The following is a 23,270-nucleotide window of genomic DNA, read 5'->3' as shown; positions in this document are numbered from 1 at the left end:
GTTTTCTTTTTTTGATGCACAATAAAAAAATCGTGGAGAATAATACTTGGCTGTGTGTTTTACGTCAAATGACAGTTTGGGAGTTGGCAGTTACATTTTAAAAAAATACAATGTAAAATTGACAAGGGACACCAACATAGTTGTATCTTTGATCTTAAAAACTACGGGATAATGGTGTTGTGATAACTTGCCCAAATAAAAAAAAAAAAGCACAATAATATTATTCTTGATATCACTAGAAAAAAAGCCTTTAACCACTTGAGACCTGCGCTATAGCCGAATGACGGCTACAGCGCGGATCTCCTTTGCTGGGACTACGTCTATTGACGTAGTCCCGTGCACGAGCGGCCTGCGCGCCCCCTGAGGGGCGCACGCGGCGCGCTCTGTGATCGGCGAGTCTATGAGACTCGCCTGATCACCGATCAGAGCAAGGGGTCGATCCCGACCCCTTATCACGTGATCAGCTGTCAGCCAATGACAGCTGATCATGTGATATAACGGAGCCAGTAATCGGCTATTATTCCTCCTCGCACTGACAGCGCGAGGAGAAAAAAAAAGAGCCGATCACCGGCGGCTGTGATCGGGACATCAGTCCCGATCACGGCCAGCCCTGCCAGTGCCCACCTGCCCCCTGCCAGTGCCCACCTGCCCCCTCATCACTAAAGATGATTAAAAAATAAGTGCCCCCCATCAGTGCCACCCAGCAGTGCCCATAGTGCCACCCAGCAGTGCCCACAGTGCCACCCAGCAGGGCCCACAGAGCCACCCAGCAGTGCCACCCAGCAGTGCCCACAGTGCCACCCAGAAGTGCCCACAATCTGCCTCAACAAAGGTTCTGCACCCCAGTGCCACATATCCGTGCCCATCAGTGTCATCTACCAGTGCCCAGCAGTGCCGCCCATCAGTGTCCAGCAGTGCCACCTATCAGTGCCCATCTATCAGTGGTACCTATCAGTGCCCCTTAGTGCCACCCATCCGTGCCACCCATCTGTGCCATCTTATCTGTGCCCATCTTTGCCCATCAGTGCCGTCTTATCTGTGCCCATCGGTGCCGCCTTATCTGTGCCTATTAGTGCCGCCTTAACTATGCCTATCAGTGCCCACCAGTGCAGCCTATCAGTGCCCACCAATGCAGCTTATCAGTGCCCACCAGTGCAGCCTATCAGTGCCGCCTCATCAGCACACTTCAATGAAGGAGAAAAATGACCTGTTTGCAAAATTTTATAACAAACTATGAAACATGATTTTTTTTTGCATCTTTTTTTGTTTGTTTAGCAAAAAATAAAACTCCCAGCTGTAATTAAATACCACCAAAAGAAAGCTCTATTTGTGGGGAAAAAATGATAAAAATTTCATTTGGGTACAGTGTTGTATGCCCGCGCAATTGTCATTCAAAGTGCATCAGCGCTGAAAGCTGAAAATTGGCCTGGGACTGAGGGGGGTTTAAGTGCCCAGTAAGCAAGTGGTTAACAATTAGTTTGCAATAACTCCATCAGTATCACCAGCAAAGCAGCTTAATTATTATCCCATTAAAGAAGAAGAGAATGTGCGATGCATTTCGAGATTCCATAATTTGCCACGTCTCCATTGCGAACGCTAGTTTACAAGACCGACCGCTTCCAGCTCGTTCTTGCTTTCCGAGCATGCGTGTTTGTACTTTGGACTTTTGTCCGACGGACTTGTGTACACACGCTCGGAAAATCTGACAACACACATTTGTCCGTGGAAAATTTGAAAACCTGCTAGCCAACATTTGTCCATGGAAAATCAGGCAACAATTGTTCGATAGAGCATACACTCAGGTTTACCACCAACAGCTTGTCATCACACAGTTCCCTTCGGAAAGTTTGATCATGTATATGGGCCTTAAGGATTTGATTTAGCCAGACTGGGCTTAAGATTGCAGAACAAAAAGTGTATTTTTTTTTTAACCCTTTGGCAATGACTTTCACTGGTCGATTAAGTGAGTTCTGAATAATGCAAGGTGGAGGCAGAGTTCCTGATCATGTGACCACTGTGATTAGCTGGTGGTTAAATTAAAAAGAAGTTAAAGTGGTTGCAAACCCTTACAAACCACTTTGACCTACAGGTAAGCCTAGATTAAGGCTTACCTGTAGGTCCAAGAAATATCTCCTAGACCTACACGGTTTAGGAGATATTTACTAAAAGACAGCCACCGCTGTCTATGGCGCATGCGCCGCAGACAGTGGCGCACAGGCGCGCTATCGCCGTTAGCAGCATGCCGCTGCTAGTGGCGATATGCCGTTAGTGGCGGCTCCCCTGCGCATGCCACTCACAGCGCCGGAGCAGTGATACCCAGAAGAAGATGGATGCTCCATACTACAGGGGACAGCGGTGACATCGCTGGCTCCTGTATCAGGTACGTGACACATACGTATCAGGTATCAGGTACTTAACACATATGTATCAGGTATCAGGTACATGACACATATGTATCAGGTATCAGGTACGTGACACATATGTATCAGGTATCAGGTACGTGACATATATGTATCAGGTCTCAGGTACGTGACACATATGTATCAGGTATCAGGTACGTGACACATGCGTATCAGGTCTCAGGTACGTGACACATATGTATCAGGTACGTGACACATACGTATCAGGTATCAGGTACGTGACACATATGTATCAGATCTCAGGTACGTGACACATATGTATCAGGTATCAGGTACGTGACACATACGTATCAGGTACGTAACACATATGTATCAGGTCTCAGGTACGTGACACATATGTATCAGGTCTCAGGTACGTGACACATATGTATCAGGTCTCAGGTACGTGACACATATGTATCAGGTATCAGGTACGTGACACATATGTATCAGGTATCAGGTACGTGACACATATGTATCAGGTATCAGGTACGTGACACATACGTATCAGGTATCAGGTACGTGACACATATGTATCAGGTATCAGGTACGTGACACATATGTATCAGGTATCAGGTACGTGACACATATGTATCAGGTCTCAGGTACGTGACACATACGTATCAGGTATAAGGTACGTGACACATACGTATCAGGTATCAGGTACGTGACACATACGTATCAGGTATCAGGTACGTGACACATGCGTATCAGGTCCTGTATCAGGTACGTGACACATAATGGGCTACTAGTAGCCAATTATGCTTTACCTTTGCAGTGAGACAAAGAAGAAGTAAGCCCATCAGGATTTACTTCTTCTTTAAGACACCTCTAGACTTGACCACTCACCTTGTGCTTACTTTTGCTTCCTTCTTTTCCTTCTTCTTTCTCTTTCCTACTTCCTTTTTTTATATGCCTTTTATTGTTCTGCTGTGTTCCCAATCTGAGAACAAAAACCTTATGGCATCTCTTTATGCCATGTGATGGAATACCTCTGTACATACGGTTAAAATGATAACAATAGTATGTCCTTTGGACCACATCATATTGCTACGTGATCTTGTTACATGTAATGATTCCCAATTTAGAAATGGCAATTTTTGACCCGAGATCACTATATTTTATGCCTTCATTTCATGTATGGTTTATTTCCCTTAAAAAAAAGCATTGAACAAAAAAAGTTCAGTGGGGGGCTTGAGGAAGGTTTGCAGGGAACTAGAGTTTTTCTGTAGTTATTTTTAATGGAATACACTCTTGCTTTATTTTGTATATCTGCCTGCAGTTGAGCTTAATATCCATAGGACTCCTAAGGTAATAAACATAATTTAGAGCCGATGGCCCCTTCTGAATCTCTATACATACAGTATGCTATTTGATGATGTGCATGCAAGACATCTCCCACTGCAAAGGACATGCAAAGAAGACCACAGGAACCAGTCAGAAGTCATTGCAAACTGTTTTGAGTTACTGCGTGTTGCACATCATCATTACTATTTGCACTATTATAAAGAAGATACATTGAGTAGTTTTACCTTTGTAGGACCTTTTCTTTGGGTCGGAGATATTACTTGCTAAAATTTGGGTGCTGTTCACTGTATCTGGTTCAATATTATTGACTAACTTTAATTCAAAAATATAAGGCATCTAGCGTTTAGCAGACAGTAAAATGTGAATTTATGCTCCCCTTGTAAATCAAAATACAGAACATTAAAGTGGCATTTAGCCAAGAGAAAAGCATTAAATATTTATGGGTACCAGTGAAAACAGCTTTTTGTGCACAGTAGGGCAGCATCTTTACCTTAATGAAATATTTAGTGGCACTGGACCAATTTAAGATAAAAAAAAATAAGAGATAGTGATTTAATTTTCAAGCTCCACCACCCAGAAGACAAGCCATAAGAGAGGTGCTCGAGGACGGCAGGTGGAGACAGCAGATGAGCAGAATGAGAGACAACTTGAGATACTGGCTTGTTTGTCTGGCATGTTTTTAATGATTGCGCACTGTCTGCCTGCTGTTCTTCATGTAATCTCATGGAGCTAAGGAAGTCCTCTAGAGAGACAAGTATCAGTTGGTTACAATCTAGCTGCAATAAATGTCTCAATTCCGACACCTATACTCATCATATTTACACACAATTATATTGAGTTGCTAAAAAAAAGTGATGGGGCCAATCCATTGATCTTTCTGTGAATAAGGATCACAAAATGTTACTTTAACCATTTGCCGATCGCCGCACGCCAATATACGTCAGCACAATGGCAGCAGTGGGCAAAAGGGCGTACCTGTATGTCCCCTTTAAATGGCGGGGCTAGCGGGCGTGTGCACACACCGCCGGCGGCATACAGCCTGACCGCACCCGCAGGACCCGCAGACTCAATGTCTTCTGGTCTCCCGGCCATCTGGTCACGGAGCTACAGAACGGGTTAGTGCCTATGTAAACAAGGCATTTCCCCATTCTGCCTTGTGACATGACAGAGATCACTGCTCCCTGTCATCGGGAGCAGTGATCTCTGTCACGTGAGTGGAAGCCCATCACCCCCACAGTTAGAATCACTCTCTAGGACACACTTAACCCCTTGATCGCCCCCTAGAGATTAACCCCTTCCCTGCCAGTGTCATTTACACAGTAGTCAGTGCATTTTTATAGCACTGATTGCTGTATAAATGCCAATGGTCCCAAAATGGTGTCAAAATTGTCCGATGTGTCCGCCATAATGTCGCAGTCCCGATAAAAATCCCAGATCGCCATCATTACTAATAAAAAAAATAATAAAAATGCCATAAAACTATCCCCTATTTTGTAGACGCTATAACTTTTGTGCAAACCAATCAATATACGCTTATTGCGTTTTTTTTTACCAAGAATATGTAGAAGAATACATATCGGCCTAAACTGAGGAAAAAAATTGTTTTTTTAATATATTTTTGGGGGATATTTATTATAGCAAAAAGAAAAAATATTGCTTTTTTTTAAAAAAATTGTCGCTATTTTTTTGCTTATAGCGCAAAAAATAAAAACCGCAGTGGTGATCAAATACCACCAAATGAAAGCTCTATTTGTGGCGAAAAAAGGACGTCAATTTTGTTTGGGTGCCACGTCGCACGACCGCACAATTGTTTAGTTAAAGCGACGCAGTGCCAAATCACAAAAAGTGCTTTGGTCAGGAAGGGGGTGAAATCTTCCAGGGCTGAAGCGGTTAACATGTGTCCTCCATTTCATCCATAACAACCCTAATCATGTGTTGCATTTGGCTGTCAATTTGTGGTTGAAACTAAGAGATTTATAGCCACCCTAAGTGCCGGTTCACACTACTGCGCTGCAGTGTAAATCACATGCGGTGTCCGTGCGATGCAATTTCAGCCATACAGATACTATCGCCAATATCGAATCATATTTGGACCATACTCAGGCAGGACCCTTTTTTTGGTCCACACCAGAATCGAGTTGCATAGGTGTTCACACCCATGTGATCCGATTTATATCCGAACTGTCAGTTCACATTGCGATATGCAAGCTGAAATGGGGGTTTCATTAACCATGTATTGACACTCCCGGCAGTTTGCATATGGCAGTGTGATCTGCTGTGCAAGTCGGGTTCGATGCGGGAACCCGCAGTGGATTCGTAAGGTTCCCGCATCGCACAAGTGTGACTAGAGTCTTATTGCTGAATCTAATGTTTATTTTTTTCAAGACTGTTTAAGATATATATTTCGGTGTTATGTTATTCCCAGAATATTTGGGAAACTTTGAAAAGTCACAGACATTTGGGATGATATACTAAAGGCAAATAGTATGTTCATTTTGTGAGGGAATTTTCTATTAGCTTAGTGAATGTGGTGGAAATACCCAATCACAAAAAAATTGAAAAACAGCATTTTTACTTGCACATGTTTGACAGATGGAAGTCAACAGAGCTTCCCCTCATTTACTAAGCTAAGAGAAAATACCCTTGTAAATTAAACAGCTTTATTTCTCATTAGTGAATCAACTGCATTAACCTCCCTGGCGTTAAGCCAAGTCTGACTCGGGCTGGAATTTCAGTACCACGAGCGGTAACCCCCGAGCCAGACTCGGGATCGCATCGCTGGATCCAGCGATGTCCTCCCCGCTGTGTGTGCGAGCCGTCCTCCGCTCGATTCACACAGTGCCTGAGTGCCGCCGACGCATGGGAGTGGAGATCAGCGCCAAATTCAAAAAAGTAAAAATACACATACAGTACTGTAATCTTGCGGATTACAGTACTGTATAAAAAAATTACACACCCCTTTGTCCCTAGGGGTCTGTCCAGTGCCCTGCATATTATAAATACTGTTTTTTTCTGCCTGGAATTTGGCGATTGTCCATAGCAACCCAAAAGTGTCCCTTTATGTCAAAACAGCGATAATAAATTAGAATCACTTGCAGAATTGAGTGATAGCGATTTGTGGGGAAATTCGTCATCAAACACTAAATCTAATGACAGCGACAATTCAGCAAATTAGCAAATTTCAGTGTTTTTGGATTTGATTACATTATTGAATAATTTTTATGATTATTTGTTATCATTATTTATAGTTATTTATTATATTATAAATTTTATCATACCCGGGATGTCTGCTAGACTCTGGTTTGAACAGATTTAAGAGAGTTATTCCTAAGAATTGCAGGCCTACAATATAAAACGCCAAATTTCCATGCAAAATAATTGTTCCGCTTTCAGCACTTAAAATCTGAAATAATCGTACCACCAGGGAGGTTAAGTAAAATTTTGACACTGATATTAATATACACTATATTGTCAAAAGTATTGGGACACCAGCCTTTACACGCACAGCTATAACAGCTTCAACTCTTCTGTGAAGTCTGTCCACAATGTTTAGGAGTGTGTTTATGGGGATGTTTGATCATTCTTCCAGAAGCGCATTTGTGTGGTCAGGTACTGATTTTGGATGAGAAGGCCGGCTCACAGTCTCTGCTCTAATTCATCCCAAAGGTGTTCTATTGGGTCGAGGTCAGGAGGCCAGTCAAGGTCCTCCACCCCAAACTCACTCATCCATGTCTTTATGCCGTATCGCAAAAAATAGCCCGGTCAGGAAGGGGGGTAAATCCTTCCGGGGCTGAGGTGGTTAAATCCATCATCAATAATATTGATATTTGATATATGATGATATTTTAGAAGGATGGCAAGACATTTGGGCTATCTCAGGTCTCTACTGCAGGGTTCAGTTGGAGAAAAAATATTTGATCAAGTTGGATATATCCAGCCAGTAGACTGTTGTTTGTCTACATTGACAGTGTTTGTATTACTCATTAGAGTGCAAACTCATACACGTTTCTGATTGTTGAGGAGAAAGACCTTTCACTGGTTGGATCATATGCTAACATAAAACTACAGCCTGTGGCTAGTTTTTATGTTTACTTTTTTGATTACTTAAGGCAGGGGTGCCCAACCTTTTCAAGAGCAAGGGCCACTTAAGCGACTTGGTGCCCGGTCGCGGGCCACAATGAGCGGAGCGGGTGGATGGCATGTCCGTGTCCACTCTGCATTTGGAGAGCAGACACGGACACAGCCCACAATACTTTTTAGAGGATCGTATTAGAGGTAGAACACAAGTCGGTTTATGTCTGCCACTACTTAGAGGTGAATGGAGGGTCCAGATCGGACTGTCGGAACTGACCGCGTGAAAGGGGTCCAAGGTTGCTTTCACACTGATGCGCTGCGGTTTACCCACACCATGTGTGCAACACAATATACCTTTGGCTTTCCTACAGTTTGCAATAGACTTCTATTATATTTTGCAGGTTTGGTGCACTTTCAGAAAGCTCACCAAATTCGCCGGTAATAATAGAAGTCCATGGCTTAGTGCAGGTAATTGCTCTGCACCTGCGGATCAGGTTGAAAGCAGCCCAGTAACCACTGCGGAAAAGATATGCTACACTATGATTTTAGTAATAAACTGACCTCTAATAACAGTATTCTTTCTATTCTATCCCACAGCAGGAGGTTGCGGGCCACATCAGAGGGCTCTGCGGGCCACATGCAGCCCCCGAGCCACTGATTTGGCACCCCTGACTTAAGGTCTCCCACAATTTAAAAGTAGCAAGAAACAAATGATGTCGTTTATAGTGATATATGTAAGTTGTGTCGAAAGACTAGGCCAGTGATGGCGAACCTTGGCACCCCAAATGTTTTGGAACTACATTTCCCATGATGCTCCAGTACACTGCAGAGTGCCAGAGCATCATGGGAAATGTAGTTCCAAAACATCTGGGGTGCCAAGGTTCGCCATCACTGGACTAGGCAGATTATGCCCTTGGTCTTCTATCACTTAAACCTACCCACTCTGCTCACCCTCCCAGTGGCTAATAAGTTAGAGGTCTAGTGACTGCTATGGGCTTCTCTGTTTTTGCTATGAAGAGAACATAAAAAGTGGAGTCAAACTACTTTAGCTGGCTTCATAATGGAAGTGTATGGGAAAGCTGGGAACCCAAGACGGGAAATCCCTGGAATCTCCGATGTGCATAAGAGGCTAGCTGGTGACTCAACCTAACAGCATCCATCTAAAAACTGTGATATCATTTTAGAGACAGCTTATTCTTTAAGACCAACACACAGCCGTCATTCTGCTTCTAGTTTAGTAGACTAACGATGACAGTGTCTTAATTGTTGTCTGGCTAAATCTTTAATGGGTAAGCAAATAAATTGTTGATTGTCTAAGGATAGGCATGCATGGATATACAGTTAAAGCATTTATCAGTTGTCTACAAAAAGTCATTACATGTGTATCGTTAAATAGGCACTCCAGGCAAAAAGCTGAATACATTGACTAGATGCATATATAAACTGTTTTTACATTCCAAATAATGCACAATTCTCTCTGACATTCATGTGTTATACACACCTCTTCCATGCAGCATAGCCTGACAGGTGACAACCCTATTTAATGGTTCACCCATGCAACTTTCATATCATTAGACAATGAATCGGCTTCATCACCTTTCTCCAATGAGCAGGCAGATAACAGAGGCAACTGTAAAGCTAAACCATACTATGTCTGGAGTTTTGCTTTAGTTTAATAGACTGTACCTAAATACATAACCCAGTGATGATTTGTTTATGGACTAAACAACTATATTTTGTTCTTTGCTTCTCAGACACTTCATCGGAATATACAGATGGCGTTTTTATTTTCGAAGATTTCCCAGAGCAAGATCCAAAGACCATAAAGCGTTATGATGCCATTGTCGTAGAACAGTGGACAATTTTTGAAGTAGGTGTTACATTTCTCACATACATCTTTTACAACAATTATATTAACAGTATAATGCAGCCTTTCTCAACCTCTTTAACACAGAGGAACCCTTGAAATAGTTCTCCAGTCTCGGGGAACCCCCTGATAAAAATTTAGAAATCTACAACTCATGATACATTAGTGTGATGGTCAGTGAGAGGAATGGACCTTATACTTGTGGTCAATGGTAAGTTTTTTCTCCTTAAAGATAGCTAAAAAGATCAATGGTGTCAGTGGGAACTTATCGGAGAGGCAGAAATGGCTGAAGGAACCCACCTCTGGAGGAACCCTGGTTGAGAATCACTGATATAATGTATAGTATTTTCTGTTATGCTATCTGTTGTAGTACAACTAGTGAGATTAAATAAAAGCCCTAACAGCTTGGCACTCTACCCCGACTCCCCCCATATTCTCCGACTGATCTCACAACATCCAATGAAACTGCATCAGAGTTGTGGCTTTTCATTGTCTCCATGGCTGTAAATGTCGTACTCAAGATGCTAAGTTTAACCCCTACAGCGCCACCTAGTGGTTAACCCCTTCAGTGCCAGTCACATTTACACAGTAATCAATGCATTTTTAATTGCACTGATCGCTGTATAAATGTGAATGCTTCCAAAATCGTGCCAAAAGTGTCCGATCTGTCTGCCATAATATCACAGTCACAATAAAAATCATTGATCACCGCAATTACTAATAAAAAAAAATAATTATTAATAAAAATGCCATAAACTATCCCCTATTTTGTAAACGCTATAACTTTTGCGCAAACCAAACATATGCTTATTGCATTTTTTTTTTTTTTTTACCAAAAATATGTAGAAGAATACGTATCGGCCCAAACTGAGGAAAATAATTTTTTTTATATATATTTTGTGGGGATATTTATTATAGTAAAAAATAATGCGTTTTCTTCAAAATTGACGGTATTTTTTTGTTTATAGCACAAAAAATAAAAACTGCAGAGGTGATCAAATACCGCCAAAAGAAAGCGCTATTTGCGGGAAAAAAAGGATGTCAATTTTGTTTGGGAGCCACATGGCACGACCGTGTAATTGTCAGTTAAAGCAATGCAGTGCCGAATCGCAAAAAGTGCTCTGGTCTTTGGCAGGCCAAAGGGTCCAGGGCTTAAGTGGTTAATTGTAATATTGGCCATCACAATGCAGTAGAACACTTCCATACTTATGAAACTGACATAAAAGAAAGAAAAAAATGATGGCATATGCCAGACTTGCAGGCTAATACTTTCCATGGACAGTACACTTTAATGTGGGCCCCTGCACTTCAGAGGCATGGGCAGACATATGATTACTTCCATCTCATAGTTCCCAACATTGCCAGAAATTATGGGATACTTTGGTACTGAGGCAGTGAACCATAGCTAAATAGTGTCCAAATGTTCCATTATAACATTTTAAGGGAATCTAAAATTGTTTTGCATTTTAATACTTGTTTCCAAATAGTTAATCAAAAGAGAACCAATCTGCAATGGCCAGTAGAAAGCAATAGCTTTCATGGTTGGCCGGTTGGCCCATTATTTACATGCATTTTCCCTACTTCCAAGTGTAAAGCCCCGTAGACACCAGTAGTTTTTTCACTGGGTTGAATGAAAAACCACTGACAGCTCAGGTCAGAGCCACTGCACTAACAATCCGATGTTAGTACAGCAAGCTCCCCTGCTGTTCTATTGGGTTCTGACAGGAGGACGGCCCCCCGGCCAGAACACTCCGGTCAGGAGTCGGTCAGCAGACCTTTTTCTGCCATGATCGTTCGGCAGAAGTCGGCCGGCTGCACCAAACACGGGCCAAATGTCGGCCTTTTTCTATTGAACTGGCTGGGGCTGCTTGACTTTCAGCCCATGTGTACTAGGCTTAAGGCGATACAGTCTACTTCAAGGCTAAACGGTCTACTGCTTCAGTTCAGTGCTGAAAACATCTATTTTTCTGGGTGGCTGAAAGATGGTAAAAGTGTTCATTAACATTAGGCTAGCAATACAATAATCATTTTTTTCATTGAACAAAAAGAAATGATCTGACTTCCCCATTCACAGATTCAAGATGGATGGGGGAATCGATCCTGCTGTGTTATTGTATTCTGACAGCAGGGAGCCTTCCCCGCTGTCAGAATACACTAATCGGTCCTGCCAGCTACAGCCAGAGGCACTGATCACTCAGGAAAAACCTGACAGGCTGGTTGTACAGAAGTCAGCTGGTAGATTGATTCTGTACAACCAGCCAGCCCATACATGGATCAAAATTGAGCTGGTCTCTGCTGAACAGGATGCATTTGGATCCATGTATAGCCACCCTTAGTTTTATTTCACGTAATCCTGGTCAGTTTTTACTTGATAGTTTTATGAGTGTCTGTTAACACCAATGATCTGAAATGGGACAAGGCATAACCTTTGTTGTGGGCTTACAGTCTGATAACTACACTAGGGAAGAATACAATGCATACCAGGATACTCAGCTATCCGCAGGAGCTAAGGTAGGACAATCCAAGTGTGATCATTAGACGATTACTACAAAACCACATAAGAACTAACTGTTACAAGAAAAAAAAAAAAAAAGATTTATTAAGTTTTAACTTTTTTCAAATTAAGGAACATTTCCAGGAAGGAACAACCATTTCAGGGGCAAATCTTATTGTCTTTGAGGCTCCCTGGAAATGAAGGACAGAAGGCAATTATAGTTTGACCCCAGTGTAGACCAAACACTGAAGAGCTGTGCACTACATTTGTCCTTTAATGTAACCTCAGATTGTCTCAGAAATAGTTCCATACAAAATAATTTGCATACATTACTATGAATGTAGGTCATAAACTTAAAGCATGAAAGATATCTTAATCAATTAGATCAGCGTTGTTCCACCTTTATTCATGGTGCTATTCACATCCGATGTTTACCAGCTCTGATAAAGGAAATTGCAGCATAATGAAAAGCGGAAAAAATTATTTCTATTTATCCCACAATCTACTGACCAGCTCCGATTTTAAAGACGTTCATCATCTTCCCAGCTATTAACATCCAAAGAAGTGACTTTGAAGCAATTGGTCACAAAGTCAATTTCATTTGTACACTAATACTGTTTTCTGTGTTGTTCCTATTCTTTGCTGTATGCAGATATTAGTGGCGGCTGATGCTCAAAATTTTTTTGGGGGGGCGCAAACAAACTGTAAAATTCTGACAAAAAAACATCAATTGCAGCCTCACTTTACCATCAAATGCAGCCACTGTGCCCATCAAACGCAGCCACTGTGCCCATCAAACGTAGCCACTGTGCCATCAAATGCAGCCACTGTGCCCTATAAAATGCAGCCACTGTGCCCATCAATTGCTCCCACTGTGCCCATCAATTGCCGCCGCTGTTCCTATCAGTTGCTCCCACTGTGCCCATCAAACGCAGCCACTGTGCCCATCAAATGCAGCCACTTTGCACCATAAAATGCAGCCACTGTGCCCATCAATTGCCACCACTGTGCCCATCAATTGCCGACACTGTGCCCATCAATTGCTCCCACTGTGCCCCATCAAATGCAGCCACTGTGCCCCATCAAATGCAGCCACTGTGCCCATCAAACACAGCCACTGTGCCATCAAATTCAGCCACTGTGCCCTATAAAATGCAGCCACTGTGCCCATCAATTGCTCCCACTGTGCCCATCAATTGCCGCCGCTGTTCCTATCAATTGCTCCCACTGTGCCCATCAAACGCAGCCACTGTGCCCATCAAATGCAGCCACTTTGCACCATAAAATGCAGCCACTGTGCCCATCAATTGCCACCACTGTGCCCATCAATTGCCGACACTGTGCCCATCAATTGCTCCCACTGTGCCCCATCAAATGCAGCCACTGTGCCCCATCAAATGCAGCCACTGTGCCCATCAATTGCCGCCACTGTGCCCATCAAATGAAGCCACTGTGCCATTAAATACAGCCACTGTGCCCCATAAAATGCAGCCACTGTGTCCATCAATTGCTGCCACTGTGCCATCAAACGCAGCCACTGTGCCCATCGATTGCTGCCACTATGCCTATCAATTGCTCCCACTGATTGACAGAGAGGCGGTTTAGTGTTAGGAAAGCAAATATTCATTTCCTTTTCTAACACAGCTGAGTGACCTGCGAGCACCATGTCACCTTTCTGGATGATTATTAAAGCCTATGGCTCTAATCAGGTGCTTCAAAAACACCCCCCCACTGCAGTAATACAGGCACCCTGTGCCCGAAAAGGGGCCGGGGCGATTGACTAGGGGGTGGTAGCAGCTATGCATGAATCTATCTATTGATGGTAGAGGGGGTGGCAGGAGAGGGGGTGGCGCCCTTATGGATGCACCACCACTGTTTTCAGTACTCATTCACACAGGCTTCCGGGGGGGGGGGGGGGGGGGGCGGTAAAAGCAGATTGTTGAATAGCAGCCCGACTGCCCACCCAAACAAAGCAATTCAGTGCTGTACATATGCTGCGGCTGTGCCAAAAGTTAAACAACATTTTTCATTCAGCAAGCAGTACCACTGCTGAATGCGACCCCTTCCAATGGTGCAGTATTTTTAGGTCTTGTTCACACAGAGCATTTTAATCCATGCCCTGTGCAGGCCATGTTTTATTGGCATGGGGATGCATACCTCCCAGTGCTGTCAGTTTCATTGCTGTCTATTGGGATATGGACCACCGCTTCCAATATGACATCCATGCAGGTGTGTGTGCGCGGCCCCCGAAAGCACACTGCACAGTGCATGCGACATCTGTGCATCCCTGTGCTGGTCAACATGGCCCTGCACAGGGCATAGTTTAAAACACCCTGTGTGAAGGAGGTCTTTGAGTTAAAGCATGCAGTAAAGAGGCGACATATCGCCTGTCAACCCACCTGGGACCCCTTTTCACAGGGGCTGTAGTAAAGCCACCTATGTGAACAAACCCTAAATGAAAATTTAGGTCCTTGTAAAAAGAAATCTGTCAAAAAAAATGAAAAAAAATAAAAATTAAAAAATGCAGAGGTGTCTGCACATACCTACAGCAAACCCCAAAACCTTGTAGCTAAAGCTAAATTCCAAGTCAATCCGCTGATATGCAAATCTTTCCTGTTTTTTTCCTGTCTCCTGTGCATTCCTATTGGCTGGTGATGCAGCTTATCATAGTGATGGGCCAATAGGAATTTGAGGAGGTGAAAGCTAGCAACAAGCTCTGGTATCATATATCATTATTATTATACATGATTTAAATAACGCCAACAGTTAGCGCGGCGCTTAACCAAATGAAGGCAGACATTACAGTTATATTACAATTTGGTACAAAAGGAATGAGAGGGCCCTGCTCATTAGAGCTTACAATCTAAAAAAAGGAAGGTCAGTTGATACAAAATATAATAGCTGTGGAGGATGAGCTGATGGAGAATGTAAAACAGTATATTAGTTAGAAGCAGGATAGGCTTCTTTAAAGAGAGGGGTTTTCAGGGATTGTCTAAAGATGGATAGATTAGGGGGCAGTCAGACAGATTGGGGTAGGGAGTTCCAAAGAATGGGAGAAGCTCTGGAGAAATCCCGGAGGTGAGCATGGGAGGAGGTGACAAGGGAGCTAGAGAGCAGGAGGTCTTGGGATGACCGAAGAGAGCGGCTTAGTTGGATCTTCTCCTGTTAGAATGGCCAGCGATATGGCTGCAGGGAAATTGTCTTAACCACTTCAACACTGTACCCAAATTATTATTTATAATTTTTTCACACAAATAAAACTTTCTTTTACGTGATATTTAATCATCACTGGGTTTTTTAATTTTTGCTAAATAAACTACAAAAGGCAGAAGAGTTAAAAAAAACAAAAAACGCATTTTCTTTGTTTCTGTTATAGTGTTGCAAATAAATAATCTTTCTTCAAAAAATTAGGCCAAAATGAATGCTGCTACATTTCTTTGGTGAAAATAACCCAAATCAGTGTATATTATTTTGTTTATAGGTAAGTTATAGAGTCCACAAACTATGCTATATAATGTACAGTGGTGTGAAAAAGTGTTTGCCCCCTTCCTCATTTCCTGTTCCTTTGCATGTTTGTCACACTTAAGTGTTTCGGAACATCAAACCAATTTAAACAATAGTCAAGGACAACACAAGTAAACACAAAATGCAATTTGTAAATGAAGGTGTTTATTATTAAAGGTGAAAAAAAATCCAAACCATCATGGCCCTGTGTGAAAAAGTGATTGCCCCCCTTGTTAAAACATACTATAACTGTGGTTGTCCACACCTGAGTTCAATTTCTCTAGCCACACCCAGGCCTGATTATTGCCACACCTGTTCACAATCAAGGCATCACTTAAATAGGAGCTGCTTGACACAGTAAGGTCCACCAGAAGATCCTTAAAAGCTACACATCATGCCGAGACCCAAAGAAATTCAGGAACAATTGAGAAAGAAAGTAATTGAGATCTATCAGTCTGGAAAGGGTTATAAAGCCATTTCCAAAGCTTTGGGAATCCAGCGAACCACAGTGAGAGCCATTATCCACAAATGGCGAAGACATGGAACAGTGGTGAACCTTCCCAGGAGTGGCCGGCCGCCCAAAATTACCCCAAGAGCGCAGCGACGACTCATCCAAGAGGTCACAAAAGACCCCACAACAACGTCCAAGGAACTGCAGGCCTCACTTGCCTCAGTTAAGGTCAGCGTTCATGCCTCCACCATCAGGAAAAGACTGGGCAAAAATGGCCTGCATGGCAGAGTTCCAAGGAGAAAACCACTGCTGAGCAAAAAGAACATCAAAGCTCGTCTCAATTTCTCCACAACACATCTTGATGATCCCCAAGACTTTTGGGACAACATTCTGTGGACCAATGAGACAAAAGTGGAACTCTTTGAAAGGTGTGTGTCCAAGTATATCTGGCGTAGAAGGAACACTGCATTTCATAAAAAGAACATTATACCAACAGTAAAATATGGTGGTGGTAGTGTGATGGTCTGGGGCTGTTTTGCTGCTTCAGGACCTGGAAGACTTGCCGTGATAAAAGGAACTATGAATTCTGCTGTCTACCAAGAGATCCTGAAGGAGAATGTCCGACCATCTGTTTGTGTACTCAAGCTGAAACGAACTTGGGTTCTGCAGCAGGACAATGATCCTAAACACACCAGCAAGTCCACCACCGAATGGCTGAAGAAAAACAAAATGAAGACTTTTGAGTGGCCTAGCCAAAGTCCTGACCTGAATCCTATTGAGATGTTGTGGTATGACCTTAAAAAGGCCATTCATGCTCGAAAACCCTCTAATGTAACTGAATTAGGACAATTCTGCAAAGATGAGTGGGCCAAAATTCCTCCAAGACGCTGTAAAAGCCTCATTGCACGTTATCGCAAACGCTTGGTTGCAGTTGTTGCTGCTAAGGGTGGCCCAACCAGTTATTAGGTTTAGGGGGCAATCACTTTTTCACACAGGGCCATGATGGTTTGGATTTTTTTTCACCTTTAATAATAAACACCTTCATTTACAAATTGCATTTTGTGTTTACTTGTGTTGTCCTTGACTATTGTTTAAATTGGTTTGATGTTCCGAAACACTTAAGTGTGACAAACATGCAAAGGAACAGGAAATGAGGCAAACACTTTTTCACACCACTGTATATTTGAAAATCCATCAATCGCATCAATCACAGTGGATGACAGATCGCCCGTAGGGTGTGACGTCCACCCATAACAAGAGAACTCCCGCCCGGCCGTCATTTGACTAGATGCCGGGTGGGAAGGTGAAAACTGCAGCAGCCATGCACTTTACATCTGTAGCTTTTTTGTGGTAGCTTTTTATTGACAGAGTTACTAAGGATAGGTTCACACATGTCCAGCGCAAATTCCCTGTCCATTTTCACTGCGAATTTACAAGGTAACTGTTCAGTGGTTCAGCTGCAATTTCCACATACAGTTCAGATGTGAATTTTCAAAGCTACCGGCATCTTTAACAATAGCTGGTTGTTAAGGAGCGGGCTGGGAAGCTGGCCACTGCGTCCTTAACCAACGTCTCATCAGCTGTCAGCAGGGATGTAAACCAAAGAATTGGTCGAAAAAGAAAAATAAAGAAGGAAAACAGAGTGAGCCCACCCCCCCCCCCCAATCCATACCAGGCCCTTCGGTTCTGGTATGGATTTAAAGGGGGACCCCATGCCAGTAGTTAAAAGAAAAATGGCGTTGAGGTCAAATCCATACCAGACCCTTATCAGAGCATGCAGCCTTTCAGACCAGGAAAAGAGGGTGGACGAGCGAGCACCCCCCTCCTGAACCATACCAGGCCATTAGTCCTCAACATGGGGGGTAGCTTTTGGGCTCTGCCAAAGCACCTTGTCCCCGTGTTGATGGCCCCCGTCATCTGCCCGCCATCTGGCAGTTCTCAAATAACTAAGGGCGGAGTCACCCGATGAGGTATCAGAGGGACCCGCCCCCTTGTGATGTCATTAACCCAGCGTGCACCTGTCAATGACATCACAAGGGGGTGGGACCACTCTGTGACATTGTCAGGTGACCTGCCCCTTAGCTATTTATGAAATGTCAGACGGCGGGAGCCAGCAACAGGTATGGACCTGTTTGTTTTTTTTCCAGGGTCGGCGACATTGTCGTTCATTTTGCTTGAGGGTGGATCTATACCGGGGGGACATTCTTTTTATTTTTGTGTTTTTATTTTTATAAAGGAATTATCAAAAACTGTCTCTGAGTTTTTATTTCTTTTTGACACTTTTTGGTGAATGAGTAGAGGTACGATGTACCCCATACCTATTCACATGGGGGGGGGGGTGATCTGAAGACTCCAGCCTTTAATTGGATAGTGAAAGGAGAAGCAGCACAGTGATGAGCTCATCTGTCTCTCACTTTGTTTTCTCCAGCTGTCCTGTCTGGCTTCTTTCTATTAATAATATATTAATAATTACAGAGCTGCATTCATGTGTGTATTTTATATCTGCCTTGAGTTCAGTTCTAAGGTAATTTATTTTGAAGCATTGTCCACACAATGATGAAAATAAACTAGTAGGTAGAAGGTGGTATGTTAAACTATAACTGTACTTTTTCCTGCAGCCTACAAAAAGCTTTTACTGAAGATAATTTCTGCTTCCAACAGCATACTGTAGCCTGGCCCTGTTTTTGCATCCTTCTTGACTGTAAACAAGCCATTCCTGGTCATCACTAGAGGGCGCTGTTGGAGAGAGGCAACCAGCCCTACGTTCAGCTAAATAAGCAATCATTTTTCCAGGAGCAGATTTTTTTAGAGCACATTAGGGTATACTCAGAAGCTGCAGGAACAAATGCAAAAATTTGATTTTTTTGGGGGTAAAAGTGCAAATATACTTTAAGACCCCTTTTACACTGAGGCAGTTTTCAAGGGTTTTTGCATTAGAAATAGCATCTAAATAGCGCCTGGAAGCTGCCTCCCATTCATTTCAGTTTGTCTTTTTGTACTGGGGCAGTGCGCTTGCGGGACGTTAGGAAAAGTCCTGCAAGCAGCATCTTTGGGGCGGTTTGGGAACGCTGTAGTTAGCGCTCTAACTTTTAGCCCCCTTTCTGATTTTCTTTTTTTTTTTTGCATATTTGTCACACTTAAATTAATCAGATCATCAAACAAATATTATTACACAACGATAACCTGAGTAAAAACAAAATGCAGTTTTTAAATGATGGTTTAATTTTCTTTTTTTTAACAGATGTATAATGATGGTTTCATTTATTAAGGCAAAAAAAGCTGTCCAAACCTGCCTGGCTTTATGTGAAAAAGTAATTGCCCCCTAAACCTTATAACTGGTTTTGCCACCCTTCACATTGCTGTGGAGCAATTTTGGCCTACTCTTCTTTGCAGAATTGTTTTACTTCAGCCACAGTGGAGGGTTTTGAAGCATGAACGGCCTGTGTAAGGTCATGATACAGCATCTCAATTGGATTTAAGTCCGGGCTTTGACTAGGCCACTCCAAAACCTAAACTTTGTTTTGTCTGAAACATTTGGAGGTGGACTTGCTGTTGTGTTTTGGATCATTGTCCTGCTGCATAACCCAAGTGCACTTGAGCTTGAGGTCATGAACTATGGCCAGACATTCTCCTTTAAGATTTTCTGGTAGAGCTCAGAATTCATGGTTCCATCAATTATGGTAAGTCATCCAGGTCCTGAAGCTGCAAAACAGCCCCAGACCATCACGCTACCACCACCATGTCTGATTGTTGGTATGCTGTTCTTGTAATGAAATGCTGTATTAGCGTTATGCCAGATGTAACGGAACGCAAACCTTCCAAAAAGTTACATTTTTGTCTTATCAGTCTACGGAATATTTGCCTAAATGTCTTGGGGATAATTAAGATTTTTTTTGGTAAATGTGAAATGAGCCTTTGTGTTCTTTTCTGTCAGCATTGGCTTTGGCCTTGGAACTTTCCCATGGATGCCATTTTTGCCCAGTCTCTTTCTTATTGTTGAATTATGAACACTGATATTACCTGAGGCAAGTGAGGCCTGCAGTTCTTTAGATGTTGTTCTGGGTTCTTTTATGACCTCTTGGATGAGTCGTCATCATGCTCTTGAAGTAATTTTTGTGGCCGGCCACTCCTGGGAAGGTTTACCACTGTTCCAAGTTATCTCCATTTGTGGATAACGGCTCTCTGCACTGGAGTTCCAAAGCCTTAAAAATGGACTTTAACCCCTCCCTAGACCAATACATGTCCATAAATTTGTTTCTAATCTGTTCTTGATTTTTTTTTTAGATTGTGGCATGATGTGTGGCTTTTTGTGATCTGTTAACGTGCTTCACTTTGTCAGACAGCTTCTATTTATGTGATTTCTTGATTCAACAGGTCTGGCAGTAATCAGGCCTGGGTGTGGCAAGTGAAATTTAACTCAGCTTTCCAAAAAAATTGTGGTTGATCACAGTTCATTCATGATTCAGTATGGGAGGAGGCAATTACTTTTTCACATAGGGCCAGGCTGGTTTGAACAGTTTTTTTCCCTTAATAAATGAAATAAAAAATAAAAAATAAATGGCATCTTGGATTTACTCGGGTTATCTTTGTGCAATATTAAAATTTGTTTGATGATCGTAATCATTTAAGTGTGAGAAATATGCATAAATAAATAAATAAGGAAGGAGGCAAATACTTTTAAAGCGGGAGTCCGCCGGGAGTCCGCCGTTTTTTTTTTTTTTTAAAAGCCAGCAGCTACAAATACTGCAGCTGCTGACTTTTAAAATAGTGACACTTACCCGCCCAGCGCGCCCGCGATGTCGGCACCCAAAGCCGATCTCTCGATCGTCTCTCGGGTGCTGACGCCGCCATCTTGGGTATGGGAATCAGGAAGTGGAGCCTTTCGGCTTCATTTCCCGGTTCCCTACTGCGCATGCGCGAGTCGCGCTGCGCAATAAGGATGGACCCCGCTGTTTCTGGGATCCGTGTGTTTCCCAGCAGGCAGCGGGGGACTTTCGGAAAGGGGCGTAGATTCTGCGGAAAGGGGCGTACCTTCTGCAGAATCTACGCCGGAAGTGGGTGCAGATACCTGTACTGTACAGGTACCTGCACCCCCCTCCCCCTGAAAGGTGCCAATTGTGGGGGAGGATTCCAATGAGCGGAAGGTCCACTTTAGGGTGAACCTCCGCTTTAACAGCACTGTTGCCTATAGTTGAGCTTTGCAAACAAGTATATTAACATCAAACAAGATTGGCATTGAGTTGTATTATGTGTTGCACAACAGAGTTGTCAGGTCGGAAAGATATATATATATATATATATATATATATATATATATATATAAAATTATTTTATGTTCTTCTCGTATTGATGAAGTTGTGTGGCTCAATAAATAGAAACACAAGAGATGCTGTCATGAAACGTGCAAGACAAGAGCTGCAAGGCACCGGCAGTATTTCCTGCTTCTGCCTGTAATTCTGATCTGTTACAATGAAGAGAAGGAGATGTCTATATATTGTTTTTTGTCATTTCTGCTGACTGCATCAAGGCACACATTGAAAATATGTTTTGGCACATCATTTTGCTATTCCTGATACGCAGGTGTTTTTAGTGTTTTGGCCATTACAAACTCAAAAAGCTATTAGAATGTGTCAGAATTATGATGAGCATAAAGGTGAACAACACAATCATTCTAAGAAATAAGATTTCCTTTAAATCAGATGGAGAAGATTTTACAGTTAGCCTTCTGTAAAAAGTGTTTCATTTTCTAAGTAAACCACAAAAAAAAAAAAAAAAAACCCTTATAAAGATGGGGAATTTCCCTGTGCTTATATTGAGACGTCCTTTAAAAAAAGCAAGGGGTGAAAAAGTGTTATTTGCTATAATGAGTTAATGAGAAAGGCAAGGACATTTGGAGACAGGGGAAATTTCATTAAAAAATGTTGCACTTTTCAATCAATGAGTCTGATCAAATTAAAGGAAATACACAAAGGCATGGAGAAATTTACTAGGAAGGTATCACACATATCTTGTGAGTTTGTATGAGTGTGGATCTTTGCGCAGGTATTAAACATAATCCATTGAAGATGAACATTAGCCACCTATAAAAGACACAAACTGATGCAGCTCTATAATTATTAATACTTTATTATCAATTTTGAATGCAAATAGCATAACAGGTGGTGGTACAAAATGTAATAGATGCAGGGAATGATTTGATGGGGGGTGGCTCGGGGACAGTTGTTAAGTGGGTGTGGGATAGGCTTCCCTGAATAAGTGAGTTTTCAGGGATCTCCTAAAGGTGGACAGGTTAGGGGCTGATCAGATATACCGGGGCAGGGGGTCCCAGAGGATGGGAGAGGCTCTGGAGAAGTCCTGAAGGCGAGCATGAGAGGAGGCAACAAGGAAGCTAGAGAGCAGGAGGTCCTGGGAGGAGAGGAGGGGATAATTTGGGAGATATCTTCAGATGAGGTTGGTGGTGTAGCTGGGGATGATGTTGTGGATGGCCTTGTATGTTGTGGTTAGCATTTAGAATTTTTTACTGTGGGGTAGGGGAAGCCAGTGTAGGAATTGGCAGAGAGGGGCAGCAGTCAGGGATCGGTTAGTGACAAACATGTCTATACTTACCAGCTCTGTGCAATGGTTTTGCACAGAGCAGCCTCGATCCTCTTCTTCTGGGGTCCCCTGCCACGGGGGCACGCACAGGGCCGTCTTTAAGGCGGGGCAAAAGGGGCAGCTGCCCTGGGCCCTGTCATTGTTGTGGGGCCCAAAGCAGCTGCCTTATACTTGCCAACTATCCCAGTTTAAATTCCCTTATCTCTTGAAGTTTTAGTCATTTGCTGTGTCCTGATATCTCAGTGTGAAGTGCTGCTACTATTGCTGCCCAGCTCTGCCCTATTGTTGTGTACAGATGACTCACCTGTGTTTACATGTAAATTACTGGCATTCGTTTGTAAATAACGACAGCATTCATATGTAAATAGCAGCTGCATTCATATGTAAATAGCAGCTGCATTCATATGTAAATATCAGCTGCATTCATATGTAAATAGCTGAGGACGGCAAAATTGATATTTAAATAAAGGCGGCATTCATATGTATATCATGCCCCCCTGCAGTGAGGAGAAGATGTGCTGTAACCTATAGCAACCAATCAGCGAGCAGTATTACTGTACAGCAATCTCTAGCAACCAA

At 42.7% G+C, this 23,270-nt stretch overlaps 1 protein-coding gene across 2 annotated transcripts in view; it reads left to right on the top strand.

Annotated features, from left to right (window-relative positions):
* RFTN1 (raftlin, lipid raft linker 1) overlaps positions 1-23,270 on the top strand; it is a 477,341-nt gene that overhangs the window by 403,193 nt on the left and 50,878 nt on the right. For both annotated transcript variants that reach the window (XM_077491379.1, XM_077491378.1), the window contains one exon: positions 9,536-9,651. In XM_077491379.1, the coding sequence (XP_077347505.1) occupies positions 9,536-9,651 (116 nt within the window). The remainder of the gene's footprint in view (positions 1-9,535; positions 9,652-23,270) is intronic.

The sequence above is a fragment of the Lithobates pipiens genome, unplaced genomic scaffold (genome assembly GCF_037356315.1).
Source record: "Lithobates pipiens isolate NorthernLeopardFrog02 unplaced genomic scaffold, aLitPip1_a1.2 Scaffold_19, whole genome shotgun sequence".
Lineage (NCBI taxonomy): Eukaryota > Metazoa > Chordata > Amphibia > Anura > Ranidae > Lithobates > Lithobates pipiens.
The sequence above is the reverse complement of the archived record's forward strand: the minus strand, read 5'-3'. Positions and strand labels throughout refer to the sequence as shown.